Raw genomic sequence first — 18,157 nt, forward strand, 5'->3', positions numbered from 1 at the left:
TTACACCTGACTGCACTGATACAACAGTCTGGTGTCAAATGTAAGATCTGAGAAGGCAGAGGGTGTTTGCAAGCTTCATTGGTAATACATTTTAAAAACTCCATACTCTCCTTTGCTGTCCATACCCTACTCTTTTTAAATACTCCTTTGTTTGAGGAGCCTGAAGCAGGTGGGGCAGGAGAAGTTCAGACAAAACCTGCTACTGAGGACAGTGCCTGGTGCTGGTGTCAGCACTGTGCTGCAGTTTGCAGCTCCTGCAGCAACATCTAGAAATGGATCAGTTTCTCCAACTGCTGAATATGCCTGCAGGCCTTCAAAACAATCCATGCTAATGGGGCCAAAGGCAGAAAAGTGATAGCAATGCCATGTGTCTTTAGAGACGCATTTCGCTAAGAAGGTCTATTAGACTGCTCTGTTTCTGGCAATGAGGGTTTTTGCATCATTCAGTTATCATCATCATAAGCACTACTGATGGATCTTAAAAATCAGTCAAACTGTGCAGTTAAAAGCTGTTTTTGTAGTTCTAGAAATTGTATTTCCTTCATCAGCAACTTTACTATTTTAAGAGAGCTTATCAAAAGGAACCAAAAAGTAATTATACAGAGTTGTGGACATTTTGATGCATGCCCTTTAGTATCACCTCCAGAGCTGATTCATAACTCAAACTGTTCAGTCTGACTGTAAAAAAAAGCAGTAGGAATGCACTTTTCTCACAATGAACCGTATTTTTACATTCATTGAGCTCTCCTTATCCTAAAAGGGTCTACTTTTCCAACTCAAGAAAAGGTGGAAAAGCAGTTTCATCAAATGGAGGATCTGACCCAATGAGCTGCTGAAAATATTTGTCATTAATTAGAAAAAAAACAACCTTTGGAAAAACTTGTAAAAAGGCAGGTGCATACATTAAGGAATCCCCTTGATAATCACAAGTTAATGTCCAACTTCAAGAGATTTTTCCCTGACGTTAGTCATCCTACTAGTTAAAAACAATGAGGAACAACAAGTGATTCAGCATAGCAAATAATGCATAGCATATGCCATATGGAAAACAATGCATATAAAAAGCTTTAAGCTCAAAGTAAAGCAACTATTTTTGTTTTAAACCTACAAGTTCAAGTAGTGTTTTCCCAGAATATGATTTTGATATTTAATTCAAAAGGGAAATTAAACTTTTCCTGAAGGAGGAAACAGTAAAACTAGGAGCTCTAAAATYAAGTAAAATTATTTAAACAATATTTTCCTCTACAAACACTAGTGTGCATGAATAACTAGATGGATTAGGCCCACTGTTTTCAATGAAACTGCCTGCATGCACAAAGTTACTATGTGCCTCAATGCTTGCAGAAGGCGAGAAAGGGAAAGGCTTGTATCATCATTCAAAAAATACATAAAAAAGCTATCTTTGCACATTGTGGTCTCCACTGTATTTGTTAAGAGCATTTCTAAAAACACTTTCTCTATTTAATACATTCCTTTTTTTGCAGTCCTAGCCTGCTGAACATAAAAATGGGCAGTTATGCAGAGCTCTCCCACAGATACACTGAAAGGTCTTGAACAACGTACAGCTAGGAGGGATCTTTGAACCATACTGCTCTTGTTGTTCATTTCTTCCTGTTTAACGTGGGAAAATACCCTTTATTTGTGGGGAAGGTCAGTGGCAACATTACAGAGATTAATTGAGCTGTGTTTTCTTGTAAATGCAGCTTGCTAACTCTTTCCCATGAACATCTGGGAAAGAAAACATCTACAACTGGCTCATACTTACAGTACTTAACAGTACTCAAGTGCTGTGATTGCAAACTGGCTTCTCAAGCACTGCAATTCTTCAATAAAATTGATAAACATAAGAGGAGTATCAACACACTTAATTCTGTGCTTATGTCTCCAGCTTCTTTGGGCTAGTCCTAGAATGATGTCAGAAGAATTCTCGTGGTTTTTTTTGCTAGCGTGTTCAACCTATCTCTTCAGTTTTCTCTAAAAGCATCTTCAACTGCTCCTCTGTTTCCATTTCTGCCTCTCTGGGACAGAACTCACCACACTAGAAATCAGAGAAGAAAAACTTGGATTCAACTCTTAGTTCTGCAGCAATTCAACAGGCTCTGTTGTAGCAAGGGGAAGACAGTGCTTCCCCTCGGAGAAAAAGTACTTACTCAGATCTCTGCTAAACCTTTTTCCTGTCTTGTGAGATACTATCTCCGCTCTGATTTCCTGTATATCCAGATACACAGTATTTCCCGAGGAAGCATGCACTGAACAGGACCATCTTCCCTACTTATTCTCCACTGGAGCTTCGGTAGTCAAATGAGATGTGGATGCACTTGTTTTTTCACACATGAATTTCCACTTTCAATGTTAAACATGGCACTACATCTTATGCATGCAATGCACCGAAGTTCTCCTTAAAAGAATGTGATTGTGAACAAATTAGTCATATTAAGTCTGTCTTCCTGTAAGTCTCCCCATTTGGGAGGTTTTTTTTTTTCTGAGGAGTGGATAGGAGGGAGGAAAAAATACTATTTTTTGGTTTCTATTAAGATACAGTGATTGAAATGATGGGAAAGAAAAAAGATTGCAGATTTAAAGAACACTTGCTAGCGCATGTGCCAGATGCTGATAGCTATATATAGCCACTCGAACAAGAATGACTGCAGAGAGTATCTCATCCAGGCAAACAGGAATTTGCCTGAGTAAAGCCAGAGCAAAAATGAAAAAGAATATTCAACATTTAATCTATTGTGCATTACTGCCGCAGAAGAAGTTGTGTAAGTACTCCATGAAGTGGAATAAGAACATGTCCTCGTGGTGACCTTATCTACATTTCACATAAATACATCCCCAAATTTAACAAAACAAAACCGGTCCCTTTTACCATTAGACTGCTAGTCATTCTTGAATACAATCTCATTTTCTTTGCTCCATAGCCCTTAGAGAAGTAAGCAAAGCACAATAGATAATGCATCTTCAAAGTAATAATAAAAATCAGCATGCAGTCTACAACATGAAATTCAGAAACAGAACTCTGATATAAAGAATATGATTTACCACCTTATGTTTTACTTATTGTTTCATTCATAACAAAATTTTTAGAAATGAGAGGCACTTAGTTTTAATACCTCTTTTCCTCTATACTCTGGTATCACATTTCTCTACCTTTCTATTTAGTACAGTGGGTTTTTACCTGCAGCAGTATAATTCCTAAGTAGTTCAAAATGTGAAATAGGAGGACTTGAGATGATGAGCTATCATTTATACAGAGCAATATGATAATTTTGGAAGGACAGGGAGGTTGGGTATGGATTCTAATTAACACTGATGAACCTGGTTCCTAAAGATTAAATTCCCAAATGAGTAACTGCTGCCTCTCTACACACAGGTCTATCCAAGTTACTCTCATTAAAACAATTAAAAAAAAATTATAAGCTTCACTCTGTGTCAAGATATTGAAGGCTTTCCAAAACCGATTAAAAATATTAAATGAGGTATTGAACTACATTTAAAATCAACCTTTTTCATGTATTGAAAAGTAATGGTCTATAATTTGTATTCAAGTGCTTTTATTTCCAGTGAATAATAATTGTACTGCAGCCAACTTGGTGCCCTGTTCTTCTGAAAACCTCAAGGGATGTACAGAAGAGGATTTTGTTTCCTCCTGAAGACACACGCTTTGCATAACATTGCTTCTTATTCTTCAGCTCTTACATGTAGGCTTACCTTTGTTTCATTTTGTGTTTATTTTTCAGCTAATGGTTCCTTCAAACCAGTAAACACAAATGAAAATGCATCGCTATTAGTACTAAGAGACTCTGGAAAAAACTTCATGCTAAATGAAAGCACATGGGAACAGAGAACTCAAACTGAATGCCTTAGGAAACAGTCTTATAAATCAGAAGATTTCTAACAATCTGTTATTATTTCCTGGTTTTCTTTATCTGTGGAACTTGAAGTTGCCTAAGCCACATGATGTTCAAAATAAAGCTGCGATGACACACACAAGTGCTGATCACCCCCTGTTCCTCTGAAAAGAAAATCGATTCTGCAGGAGATGAGGAAACAGTAATTTCTTACCATTCGCCTCTCTGCCTCTCTTGCAGCGTCTCCCCCCATCAATCTTCCCTGTGTTGAGTCTCATCTTTCATCTCACACCTTACCCTTACACAGCTGTAGACCTTGCCTAGGCCGAGTTAAAAAGTACAGGTTTTGGATCATAGGATTACTATGAACATGTTTTAAGAGCTGAATGTAGAAAAAAAGTGTAGCGATAAAATTATGCCTGTAGACAGAGAGCTTCCTGCCCCTCTCATTTCTGCTTCTGAAGCTTCCCACACACTTTTCTAGCGCGTTTGTCTTTCCTTCATGGTCACCCCGTTTCCACCCTTCCAGCCATCCCAGGGTCACTAGGGGTATACTGCCTTTCCTGAAATTTTTAGTCGCATCCCGAATGCAGGAAGCCTCATTTTTCCTGCAGAGGTTCAGGGGACCGGGTAAGCTTTTAGGCTGAATTTTTACAACACTGTAGTAGGAGACCTGCAATACAAATAASAAGTGAAAAATATTTTGAAACAGGCAGAAGTGTGACTGAAAATTGAAGAGAGAGTGGCTTAGGCAACACTGACAAAAGTTGAAGTAACTTTCAGTGTTGGTCAATATTTCTCCCTGCACAAATACTAGTGGGCCACCAATTTCATCTTGTGCCATTTAAGATGGAAAATCCTAGAACAAAGGAAATGTCAGATAGGATAAAGGGGAAGGGGAGGGGAGGGGAAAAGCAGGATACTTTTATCTCCAGGACTCTCAGCCCTTAAACATATCTAAACATTATTTTCTCATCAGTTTCAGTTTCAAGTGCCACAAATATCTTTAGCACTTGTTGTCTTCTTCTAAGTAATATATCTGTCATTTTTTATAATTGTTTAGCCACTACCAATGTTTTTGTCCACCTCTTTCAGCTTCAGCTAAATGTTTATATCTCATGTTATCAAATACTGTTTCAAATAGATCGCATGCCACAAAATCTGCAAGAAGTTAGTGAACACTTGGTAGCTAACCTGTGCTTCTGTCTCTCCTACCATAGCTTACATTGCCATCAGTATCTAAACAAGTTAGTTTAAAGCCATCTCAGCTATGTCTATAGGTCTAGAAGCTGCAGTATAAATTTACCCTTATGCATCTTATGGATTACATACAAGTAGTGAAAGCTTTCTTTGCTACTGAAGTAGGCAATCTGGAATGCAAACAGTAAATTCTGAATTTCTGAAACAAATGATTTCCTATCAAAACCCCTTTCCAAACTTGTTCGTAGGGTATTACATACGCTAAGGGGGAAAACTGGAAAGATTCAGACAACTGCTACAGGCGTCTTTAATTCTAACAATAGTCTTCACTCACAGATAGAAGCACAAGTCTGAAGGAGGTAATAATAGCTAAATGGGTATTAGTATATGCCATTACCTGATCTATCTGCACAATTACAGCAATCTGTGAATGCTAGATTTGCTTATCAAATCTCGCCTAAGAGCCTAAAACAACCACTTTTCAGGAACAACATATTACTTCAGTGTTGTTTGGAACTGATGGAACTCTAACTCAGAGAGAAGTCACATGGGTATAACGCCTAAAGGAACCGAGAAAAGTAATTGCTTCCAGAGAGATTTCTTTTCCAGGCCAAACTGATGGGAAATACAACAATGAACTCTGTTTCTGAAAAACAGACATTAAGAGGGCAGAGAACTCTACCAAAAATGAGAGTTCTCCTCTAACAATGCCAGAAACGAAAATGTTAAGTCTAAAAACATCTCAAGACACACCACAGCTGTCAAATAAGAGTAAACAATCAATATCTCTGCTCTGAGACAGTCTCAATGATTCAGCTAAACAGAGTTGTTTAGTCCTATAAACAGCATAAATTGTTTAAGTCGTGGGAGCTCTATCAATTTGCACAAGAAGAGGATGTGATCATCTTTTATTGGCCTACAGGCCTCTGATACATCCAAGAAAAAATAATGCCCCTCATCTTGCCAAAACCAGCCAATTCTTCCCCCTCTAGAAATCTCAAAATCAAATGGAAAATTGCAGACTCTATCAGTGATGAAGCAAGGTGCCTTTCACATCTACTACTGGTAACAGAAATATTGCCTAGAAGCTTTCAGACATGTTCAGATATCTTCTCATGCTTGTAGCATCGTTGGTTTTCTACAAGATGGTGATTCTTGAGGAGGAAAACCTCCATCTTTTTAGAACTGKTTTGAAATAGAAACAGATATTATGAAAGCTAACAAATTAAAAGGAGACTCTAATTACCTCATTCTCATCTATTCCACAGATCTTCTATTGTTTAAGTAATTTATTTAGATTGTGAAACTACTTTGACAACATTGAGAATGGCAGAACTATTTCTGATCACAAGAACTTCACTTAATTATTGCCAAAGAGAAAAAGTCATCAAAATATGAAAATTTAGTAGTAATACACAAGGCTAGCGACAAGATGAATTAAAATTATACAGGATTTATGTGTCAACACTCAGGAAAAAAAGTCAGTGACATCATATATGGTATCAGAAAATGTGCCACTGTAGGAAATGTTACAGTCTTGAAGACRGTGAGCATTTTGCTATTCATGTATTTTCATTATAACTGTAAGACTGCTATTTGCAATATAAAATGTCAATGTCAAAGAAGTGAAAAAAACCTCAACATGCAAAGAGATGCATTAAAAAATCTGTAAAAAGAGATATACGCAGTTTGCTATGATAAGCTACYATCTATACATCTAAGGTGGCGCACATCATAAAATGTTTAAAGACACTTACCTCATCTTGCTTAGGCATGCTAAACTTTGCTGTCTTTGACTTGGTCCTGGCTGAATCAGGCTTGCTAGAAGGCACTCCCCTGTATGACTTGGTTGTCTCTGCTGATAACTTCAGCTTTGGAGACTCATCAGGGGCCTGGTCTTGACCATCCATTGGTCTCACATAAGCTGTTGGTTTCTGCTGAACCAGACTGGGCTTTGAAGCAAGCGAAGGTGGGAAGTTTTGGACACAGTGCCTGCCACCGTGTTTTGCAGGCCTGTCTTGCACTTGAGCTCCTCCTTCCGAACCACAGCTTAGTTTCGACTGCTGCTGCACTCTGGTGACGTTCTCTCCTAGTGTGGACCTCAGTGAGCTTTGCTGGGCAGTGTTAGAGGAGGAGGAGGTGGGACTGGATGCATAGCGTTTTAGTTTTTCCAGATTGGATTTCTGGTTAGCCAGTTTGAAGTCGCTCTTGTGCGACTCCAGTGACCTGTGCCCGTGCTTGCTTGCTCTCTGCTGGCCGTCTGATGCAGCATTGTGCCCGGCCTTCTGCCAGCCCATCGTGGCACTTTTGCTCTGCTGCGCAGGTAGAGATGCTGGTGTGGAAGAAGAAGCACTGCAAACAGATGGAGGTGGTGGAGGTCTCGAGTCTGCCACAAGAGGCTCATCAGGCTTAGGAAGAGAAGCCTGGGGAATGCCAGGTTTTGGAACTCCAACGAGGTGGCTCTGGTTTGATCGGTCAGTTAACAAGTCTTTCATTTCATCATAGTTGCCCAGTGTGTTCTGGATGCGATTTGAGAGCTCGTCCCCCTTGTTAGTCTGCAAAACAAAAAATGAATGTTCTGTAACGGTCAATGTAAAGAAAACAAAATTCCCTGCATGCTTCTGCTGGAATCCTTACTAAAGTCTCACTGCCTTATTCAGCAGCATCGTTGAGGGATGAAATCGAAAATCCTTATCGTCTCTGAAGACACTTGTCAACATCTTAAATCTAGCCTGAACTGGAAAAGCTATAAAGGGCCTTAGAGTATATAAAAAAAGAAATCTATCACTGGTATCATGCTGTAGTTAAAATATATTACCTGGAAACTAGAAAATTTATTATTGCAACTACACCAAATGGTTTGGATTAAATCTGACCATGATAAAACTTTTCCTGTAGCCCAGGGCAAGCTTTCTTTCAGCCATGAATGAAAACACCACATTCCAAATTTCCTCCTCTGCCTGCTTTTGTTTTCACATTGCAGTGTTGGGAAACCACACAAAAAGTAGTGCAAGCACTGAATGAATTCACTAATTTGAGCCAACTCACTACTCTTGAGGTTACTTGAAGAGACCTTATGGGATAATGGGATGGCTACAGACCATGATGCACTGTCTTTGAAAATACTCTAACAGGATGCTCACTCTGGGCCAGTCTCCCCTTTGAAAAAAAGTGAATAGATCCCCCTGAGGGGATAATGCTTAGTGCTTGTTGGGCACAGCAACGGGACACAGCTCAAGATAGCCACCCTTTCTTTCCTTTGAGATTAATCACTGTTTTTTAAAATCATCCATTTACTTCCTGACTGAAGAGGAAAGAAGTTCCACAAAGAAAAAGTAAACAAATAATACTGAAATGAATTGAAAATTATTGCTTTAAAAAGCTACTGTAAGCAAAAAGGTTATCGTTAGCATTACTACAGCAGAAATTTTTCTGAACCATGCCAATAATCAGGCAGGTGATGTTCCTATCTGGCTTATATTTTAAGAGAAAGAGTAATAAGCCAATACTGTTCTCCTTTCTTTTTTCCAGTCATGGAGCCTAGGCAGGAAAACTCCCATTGGCTTCAGAAAGCCAAGATTTCATCTCAAGACTTCTATTTCAGAGGAAGACAGTAGCTTGGAGAAAGGAGAGAGTAAAGGAAGTGGAGGAGACTCCCTTAAAGTTATATGAAAATATAAAAGATGTAGCATCAATACCAATCATTCAGGAAAAGTGCTGATTTTTTGTTTTTTAAGACTTCCAATAAAATTGGCTCACCCAAGCAAAAATGTAAGGGAAGGAAATTCCCTTTAGTTCAGAATTTTTTTAGGATTTGAAAAAGAATCTGATTCTTGAAAAAGAAACTGATGCCAAGCAAAAACGCCTTATAAATGAGTAGAGTGGTATCCACCTGTTACCTTTTCTTAGACCACAGTCATAGCATTCCCAAGTCACTGAAGTCAGGAAGTGTAAGCAGTCTTGTTTTACTTGAAACTTGTCCCCTCAGGTTTTGGGGGACACTGGCTCATAACTTTGTAAAATGCAACCAGGCAAGCATTATGGTACGTATTTGTTACAACATTGTCTAACAGAGTTGATTATATATTAATAATACTATTGGGGAAAGGGAAAAGGTTGGAAGAGTAGAGTCTGAAACATTGCCTTGAAAACTGGAATAAGATGGATCAGCCACTACAGCCTGATATTCTCCCTACACGTATAGCTGTTATTGTCCCAAAGACAATGATCTGCCATGAAAAGAAATGAGAAGCAGTTATTCACAGCTACAGACTAGCTTGAAAGAAGATGTTTCTTCACTTTTCAAGAATCACATTGATGTCCTATGGAAGAGGAAACTCTTAACAGGGCTTCAGAAGTGGAAAGCATCACATACACCTAAACCCAAGGCATTGCAAATGCAATGAATTCTCTAGTTCACTGCTTTAATTGGGCAGGAGGTATGTTTGACTCTGGCAGATTAAGAGGTGTGGAAGGCACCTGTATGGGAGTCCTCCATATTGGCTAGTTTGGTTGGTCCTATGGCAAAAACTGAGGAGTTGACATGGGAATTCCTGGGCTGCTTGTAGGGCAGGCTCTAGGCCACCTGTAGTTAGGCTTATTATCTTCAAGGGGCTTGGGGACATGTGATATGTTGGAAATATGCATCTACAAGGGTCAATGAAATGGCTTCTAAGCTTGGGCATCTCCTTGACCAGCAGCCTTTCTGTAAGGCACAGAAAAGTTTCCCTTTATCTTGTGGACCTCTTCCRCATTTCTGGTGGATTCTCCCACTAGTGTAGAAAGATGCATTTCTACACCCCTCTGAGAAAGAAGATCTCACCCTGGTACTGCATTAAATCTGACTCTGGCTCAGCCAGTCTGAGTGTGAGGTTTCCTTTCCTTCTAGGAGCAAGGACCACCAAATGAGCAGGGCCACCCTAATGATCATAGGTCTCTTCCAGCATAGGCAGTTTGTGGGGCAGCTCTCTACCCAGGTGCCTCTAGCTTTGTGAAGGCAAAAGGTGGCCTGAAAGTTTTCTTTAATTCAGGCCATTCTTTGACATTTCAATCCTTTGATTGTTCATCACAGGGTCTGTACATTCATGTGTTCAGTTTTGCCCCTAGAAAGTCCAGCTTCCCCAATACAAGGGGGACACTTCCTGACGGCTGCTATTTGGGTAAGAAGCAGCCACTAGTTTCATTTCAGATTGCCTGTGGGATATAAATAGGCTAGAGAAGTCAGGAGATTTTCTTCAATGTGGATGAGATGTGAAGAAGATCTCTCTCTTTAAGAGATGGCAGATAACCACAAGAATAATTACAGCAAACAGATCTATCTATCTATCTAGTGGCATATGCCCAGTATGTTAGCATTGTATATGCCTTTTGCCAGACTGAGGACATCTTGAGGTGAGAAGATTTTGAGTAGAGCCGAGCTCATCTAGAATAGCTCACTTACACTCTCTCGGGAACAAGATGGAATTTGGGGTAGCTTATTATGAGCTTTAAATGTAAAAACTCACTCCATCATTTGCTCTGAAATGTTACTGGCCTTATTTAGTTAATCATTCACATTTGGAATACATGATCACAAAACGAGTAAGTAGGAAAAGCATTCAGTGCAAACACATCTAACTTACAGTGCTCTGATATTCTTCTGCGAAGTGGTAAGTATCTGTATGCTCAAACAGCTGTGGAATCCAATACTTCTAAAAATAAGCCTGATGGTTGCAAGGAAGGCCATCAGAATTTTTTCCTTCATTAAAAATAGTGCTACGGTTAATGWGGGAGGGCATTCTGTCAATGAAGTATCCAGAATGAAATTCCTACTTTTTTAACTCCTGAGAGACATTTTTTGTAGAAGACACTGGATTTCTTTCGTAAAAGGTTGCTATGGATACTTTGAAAGGCACAGGATAAGGGGCAACCCAAACAACCAGGATTTTTCAGAAAATCTGATGTTACAGGAGTAGGGATATGTGCCAAGGTGAGAGAGGACATAAGATTTAAGAGATTTTCAGTCTGCCTTTGATTTCCAGATATGGCCTTCCGAATGGCAAATCCTTTAGCTTTAAGCTCATGTTTCTCAAGCTGCGCAGAGGAACACTGAATTCAATCAGAGCTTGCAGTGAATGTCACAGTAACTTCATTCCCCTGTGGAAACACTGAGGACTTGAACATAGTTTTTAAAGGTGGTAAGAGTAGGTTTCACTTTTGCTTTCACAGTAAGGTTTCCTCTTTTGCAGTCAGTCTCTCTTCTCAATAAGATCAAAATGCTCACAGCTAAGAGCTACAGTGCTGCACCCCCATACTGATCCTTCACAAATGCTTAGAAGAGTTCAGAGAGCCCAACAGCCCACTGCCAATGCAGACCTGACATTCAGAGTATCCCCTGTCTAAACGTTAGCATCCAATAGTGTCATACTGACTGGTCTTCCCAGTTGGTGTGACTGTCATGCCCATAAAGCTGCAAGTGAGTGATGTAGCTTGACTGGGCTTTGCCTTTCTCAGTGCTTCCCTGGCAAAGCCAGCTGTAGGATGCATCTCTGCAGCATCTTTTTAAACTGACTAGTCCAAAATAGGGACACAGTGATTAAAGAAGAGAAGCATCTGCCAATGGATGACACCATTATTCTAATCTCCACATAGGATACCTACCTGGTATCCTCTCTACTTCTGGAAAGTGCAATGAGTTTTTGTCCACTCTTATTTAAGTGGATGGAATTATACTATGATTGAGTAGAGGTGTCTTCAAAAGTCATAAAAAACTCAGAAACTACTGATGTGTCCATAATACATGAAGTCTGTGTCACAGCAGTTAGTACAGAGGTCAAAACACTGGGACCCAGGTAGCAATTGCGGTGTGCAAAATATTCCAACTATACCTCTTTTGTAAGTGATTTGAATATCAGTGTTACCCACTTTAGGCATGAGAGACAAAAGGTATCAAGGACCCAGCAAAAGCATAGGCCCTTTTTATGAAGGGTCTATTTGACTGGGCCTATCAAATGGAAGATTTGCAGCAGAGCCCTCACTAAATGCCAAGACACAGCTGCATTAAATAATTCCTTTTTTTCCCCGTGGATTAGCCCTTGACTGGTCTCGCAGTAGACTTTCTCAAGTAGAGCCCTGAGGAGGAGTTCAAGATGTTTCTCGTGGTTTCTAAATGCCTTGTAATGAATCTGAAATTGGGGCAGCTGTAGATCAGCTTCAAGGCAGACAGAGCTGTCTTCTATCAAGCAACATTTTTTGAAACTGGTAGCTCTTTCTTCTTTATTAGGGTCTAGAAACACACAAAAATCTGGAGGGAATACAAGCCTTAACAGGTTGAAAGCTGACCCTGGGCCATGTGCAGATATGCCAAAAGACTGTAAACAGGTGCAGGAGCAAAGTGCCAGGTCCCAAATAGGACTGCTGGGAAGAGGCACTAAAGCACCCAAAGCATCATGGAGAGGAAATGCTTCACAGCTTGGTGAATTGCCACACTAACCTGCATTGCATTACTGGAAGGGCATGGTAAAAGATACACTCTGATGCTTTGATGCATGCAGACTGTCCCTGGACTAGCACCTGGAGAGAAGCAGCCCCTATGGGATACCTCTCATGGGTCTTGTTCACAAAGGCTATGTTTGCAGGCTTCAGTCAGCAGCAGTTAAAAGCAGAGCATCCTCCTTGATCCTCCTAATGGGAGATGATTGTGCCTCATCACACGACTGTTCCCAAGAGGGACAGAACAAGGACTTGAGACTCGTAAGTTACTTCTGCCGTTGCTGAAGGCAGAACATGGTTAGCAGACAAATTTTGTTGGCAATCCTGATAGGAAAAAAACAATCAGGGTATTTCATTGCATTAACCTTGCTCAGAGCATAATATTTACTATACAGCTTGACCTTCGCACACAATTCTAACGCAATTATTTTCTTCTAAGTGTTGCAAAAAAGGGTACCATCACCTTCACCTCCGCGTTTTAATGCCATCTCAAATATTGTTAGGATGTTGCTGGTTTATTTCATTCTCATGTGCAACTGAACATTATAAGAAGCTAATGTAAAAAAGAAATATCCAGTTCTCAACGAATGATAAATTTTCTGTGTGAATTTTGTGAGGCTAGCACTTGTGCAAGGTTACTGAAACCTGGACAATGCAGGCTGAAAGGCTGCATTTTTATACTGCAAAATAAATAAATAAATAAATAAATAAATAAAGAGCCACCCATCTGAGAAGTATCTACCTTGTACGGTTCACTGAAGAGGGAGTAACTCGTGTTAAACGTGCCATCTTCCTGCTGGGCCTCCTGATTTCTCCTTTCCCATTCTTTCCTTCGCAGCACATTTCTATCCGGCTCATAGACGCTGTAGCAAAAAGAGAAACATCTTTTTTAAGAGTTAATAATTRGAGGGCAACATATAAGCCAGTGTGAATCTGAAAGCTGAAGAACTCTGGTTTGCAGACAGATGGCAAAAATAAGCAAGAACATGAATCAGATGCATGCCAGTCCAAGCAGGCTGGGGAGGCTCAGGTCTCTGGGAATGCGGATGCTTTCTTCACACAGAGAATAGATAATTAAATTCTTACAGAAGAATAAAAAAGAAATCACAGGGCAGGATCTAGTCTGTGCAGAACTTCTCTGCTTGAAATGTGACAAAGGAAATATCTAAGCAACTTTGACAAAGACTGAAAGTACTCTTAAGGCAGATGGTAATTACAGCTATGAGTAAATAGAAATTATGAACATATTTCCACTTATGCCATATCCTCTGAGTGTTGTATGAGAATGCTCCTTTTTTTTTTTACATGGATGTGTTTCTGTAGTGATTCTTTCATTAACTAGCTCCCTAAAGAGCTGTTAAAACTACATGCTGTAGTGGTTTCCACAGTTAGGCTGTTTCTTCTGATCTCTGTTAATCAGCCAAGTCGTGAAACTACTACTGAAACAATTCCTCTTTCTGATGGATTTGACACCATCACAACTTCAGAGCATGAATAAATAAATACTAGCGTGATAGTGTATGTACGGGTGGTGGAGTGTGGCTGGGAAGAGAATAAAATCATTGCGCTACACAATAGCATTAATTTTTAGAAATGAATTAATCTGGTACCGATATAGGCACACAAAATAAAAATCAACCTTTTTTCCAGAATGCTAGTTTAATGCGTGACACCAAAAGATGCAGAGTTCTTCCTCCAGCTCAGCACAGGTTTGCAGATTTCAGTATAGTATATATTGTGCTCATCACAAAGGAAACCAATGCGTCTAATAAGGTTTACGCGCTATTTCAGGATAATGGGACAAGTGTGGTGATTGCCTGTTTTGCTTAGCTCAGCTCATGCCTGTGTTTTGGYGCTCTAAGTCTGTAAAGCAGAAACACGTATTATTGTCATGTAAATACACCAGGCATTAATAAAAAAAAWTTTTTAAAAAAGGCTACCCATGTGACATTACCTAGTATGCCTCAGGCAAGGCTGTAAAAAAGCCAACAGCAAACTGATTTTAATTCAGCATTTAAGAGAGCTGAAAATACACAGGATATGTAGAGACTTCTAGTATTTTAAAACAGTGTCTTAGTAGTTACCAAAGGACATTGAAATCCTGTGTTTACCTCTTAATGCTGGTAATTCCTCCTGCAGAGGTCTACCCTAACTACTAGCRTCTGTATGAGGAACTAGGAGTCAGGAACAGACTAATCCCTAGTGGACCCTGAGCTGACCCTTTTACCTGCCCCCACCCCGATTGCAGATGCTGAACATGGAGCAGGGCTCTGAAGTACAGATGCTTATTTTAAYCCAGAATTTTTTCAGTACAGCAGCTTGGGGAAAGCTTCCAACCACCGATTTCTTTTCTTCTGCTTACAAGATTATTTTTTGTCTTGTGKTTTTTATGAGCAATGTATATATTTCAAATCAACGCTCTCCCTTAAAAAAGTTGTGTAATGACTAGACAGTCTCAGAGTGGAGTTTGGGGCAACTAAAGGTCCCACATGTCCCCAAGAGAAAGAGAATAACGAAGATGGAGGCATGCTGGGGGAGGGCTGCAAGGTCCCTCTGAGCAGTGAACATACAGTGTGCACTCTGCAGAAGCCACACAGCAGAGCAATCCTCATCTGCTATTACATGAGACACAGTCCTCAGCCACCATGTCATACTAGTGGAGTGTACCCCCATAGGGTGCGCTGTGTGTGAGACTTTCTTGCAACAACCTTTAAAGTAGATTTTCTGCCATCCTGAATAACCGTAGTTTTATCTGCAGTTGCAGGGATCTGGTTTTACTATCACAATCAGCTGCCTCTCCCCACGCTTGCCTCTTTGAGACACTTTGTATTTGGACTCTAGCCTGCAGTCAAATAGAGATGGGCAGCTCCTCTGAGATTAATTATAATTCTCATATCCATCCAGTTTCTAGGAAGTAAACAAGTGCAGCGTTCTTTGCTATGCCTCAAATGAATTAAAAAATGTATCAATGTGATACTCCTTAAGTGGAGGGATTTATTTGTTACTTTATTTGATAGAGGGAGAAATCAATAAAGACACATAAGTCCTTAGATCTCTGAACCTCCTTCTGCCCTTCCTGAATTAGACACTGGCTGTTAGCAATGGCATTCATGATGGGCAATAATTTAGGCTGATTATGCAAATGACAAAGCAGTGCGATGATGCCTAATATGTCATCTATAAGCAGTAAGTTAGGAAGAGCTACAAGTTGAGTTGTATTCTTTTGGTAACACCAGATGGCAAAATCTCTAGCATTTGCAAGACTGCTCCTTATTTGCATGAACATTACAACAATCACACTTCCTTGAACGTATGTCACCAAATGTATTTATTTATTTTGGTTCAAGGAGAATGTTGCCAACTGCTACAATTGTCTTTATTGCAAACACTTCAGTTAATGGAAAATGATTCTCTTTTAATAGTTTCCTTGCTTCTTTCCTTTTAAATTTGTAATTTAAAATAGCACCAAACATACATATACCTTGTTAATCATTTACACTGCGTTCTTCTTTTCCGTAGCTGAACTATGAGAACAAGTTCACACAAATCTCAAGATTTTTTCCCTGTTCGTATGTGCATATTTGTGTGGTGTATGTATATATACATATTATATGCACACCCACACATTAGTTTATTGATGAAGGATTGACTAGCATGGGCCAAAATGCTGAAGCAGTTTTGCAAGAATAAGCAACTAAAGAACAGACAATCATTCATCTCTCAACAAATTTTTGTAGCTTAYTTTGTAGAGGTCAAACTCCAAAAGAATGAATTTAAACAGTTTTTAAACAGTATATTGKTTTTTTAAGATGCTGCACCCATTTCAAATTCATGCTTAAAGGACATTAACTGATGCATGAGTAACAAGTTAAATACCTTATGTATGAATAAATATTATAGTATAAAAATGATACTATCCCAAGTTTAGCCCACTGATTTAAAGACACATTTTGATTTATCTCAGCCCTAAGATCTGCCAAGAGACAAACTGAAAAGGAAACATTTACCCATTAACTATGTCCAAATGCCAGCACCTCAGACTCTAAGTGCTTCCAGCACAGCATCATCATACAGTCACAGCAGCTTTACATTCTTGGCTTCTTCTAAGGTACTTCGAATAATTTCACTAGATGTCACAAATGAGAATACCAGCGGATTGCCAGACTTCTTGGACTAGGGATGTCTAATAAGTTTCAAGCTGTTGTTATGACTTTCGAGGATTATGTCAAAGACTGCCTCCTCTTTGGCTGTGCACTACGTAAGCGCGGCTCCTTGAAAGACCAACTTYCAGAGGTGAGCCCAGACATGTCAGGAAGGCTCCTGCCACACCAGCCTTCCTGCAACATGGACAGAAATGCTCCTAGCATTCTTCATGCTGTTCCTGACATCAGAAGGAACCATTTCCTTTAGTCCTTAATTACAAATAGACATAGATGGCTCGTGGGAAAACCTGGGAGCAGAGCAATAACCTTACCTGAAAAAAGAGGGACTGATATAATCTCATACAAAGAGTTATGTAGTCTCAGGCTAGGCTGAAAGCAATCATATAAAAGACCTAAAGTTTTAAGTGGTAAAGAGCTTGCTTCTTTCTTTTTCTTTTTCTTTTTCTTTTTCTCTTTCTCTTTCTCTTTCTCTTTCTCTTTCTCTTTCTCTTTCTCTTTCTCTTTTTCTTTTTTTTATCATATACTATTTCTGACTCAATTTACCTCCCTAAGACATCACTAGGTTGAACAATTTGAGTAAAAGGCCTAATCTCCATGATTAATTGGATGCAGACAGTACATCAACGTATTCTCCAGTCCTTTGGTTTAGGGAATAGCCAAGGTAGCCATTCAAAAGAAGACGCTATTTTGCGCATCCTAAAGCATTGCACTCTTACAGGCCCACTGTTTGCATTGGTGATGCTGCGAGACCTTATCAGAAACCATGAAATTGCCACATTGCTGAATGAGATTCAGGAAAGATACAGTTACTTTACTCCAAGATCACCAGCCTCGTAACACCTGGTATCCTCAAGACCTTGAAAGACACGTGTGGATACATAGAGGTCAATGCCGCTGCCGCTCCCCTTCCCTGGAAGGGGCTTATCATCCCACCAAGGGCAGTGGGCAGCCAGACCTGCAGCCCTCCCTGCCTCCCCCTGCCCAGCCSTGAAGGAAATTTTAGCACATAGTCATTTCTGAATTATGAAAAAAGTTGGAAATGTTTCAAAAATGAAAAAAAGACAATATTTCGGAAAAAAATGTACAGAGGTTACTGATTATTCTCAGTATCTCTCACAAAATTCTAATCGGGCACAAGATAAACTATACTAAATTTAAGTCTGAAGTGAGGCCATTTCCTTAAATATTTAATAGTCAAATTCTTCCCTGAAATATCACATTTATGCCAAAGTAACTATGCAGAGTAACTCCAGGGAAAAACATATATAACACAATAAAGAACCAGTCCAACCCTGATGCAGGACGGTGATTATAAAACTGAGTTCAGAATGGAAATAGGATTCCAAGTTTAACAGCACTGTTGATCTCTTATCTCTGTAGTATTTTAATCACAGAAGCACAAGCCAACCTAAAATTTTATACTGTAAAGGCAGTAGCTTCACACATTTTTTTAGAAACTGCTTTATGCTCACA

At 39.6% G+C, this 18,157-nt stretch overlaps 1 protein-coding gene across 1 annotated transcript in view; it reads right to left on the reverse strand.

Moving 5' to 3' along the window:
- Positions 1 to 14,084, reverse strand: part of AFF3 (ALF transcription elongation factor 3) — a 277,596-nt gene extending 263,512 nt beyond the window's left edge. The window contains exons 1-3 of the mRNA XM_085321605.1: positions 14,032 to 14,084; positions 13,264 to 13,384; positions 6,809 to 7,606 (exon numbers count right to left, since the gene is read on the reverse strand). Of these exons, the coding sequence (XP_085177731.1) occupies positions 6,809 to 7,606; positions 13,264 to 13,384; positions 14,032 to 14,084 (972 nt within the window). The remainder of the gene's footprint in view (positions 1 to 6,808; positions 7,607 to 13,263; positions 13,385 to 14,031) is intronic.
- Positions 14,085 to 18,157: the final 4,073 nt, after the last annotated feature.

The sequence above is a fragment of the Rhea americana genome, unplaced genomic scaffold (assembly GCF_003343005.1).
Source record: "Rhea americana isolate MKP2758 unplaced genomic scaffold, rheAme1 scaffold_7, whole genome shotgun sequence".
Classification (NCBI taxonomy): Eukaryota; Metazoa; Chordata; class Aves; order Rheiformes; family Rheidae; genus Rhea; species Rhea americana.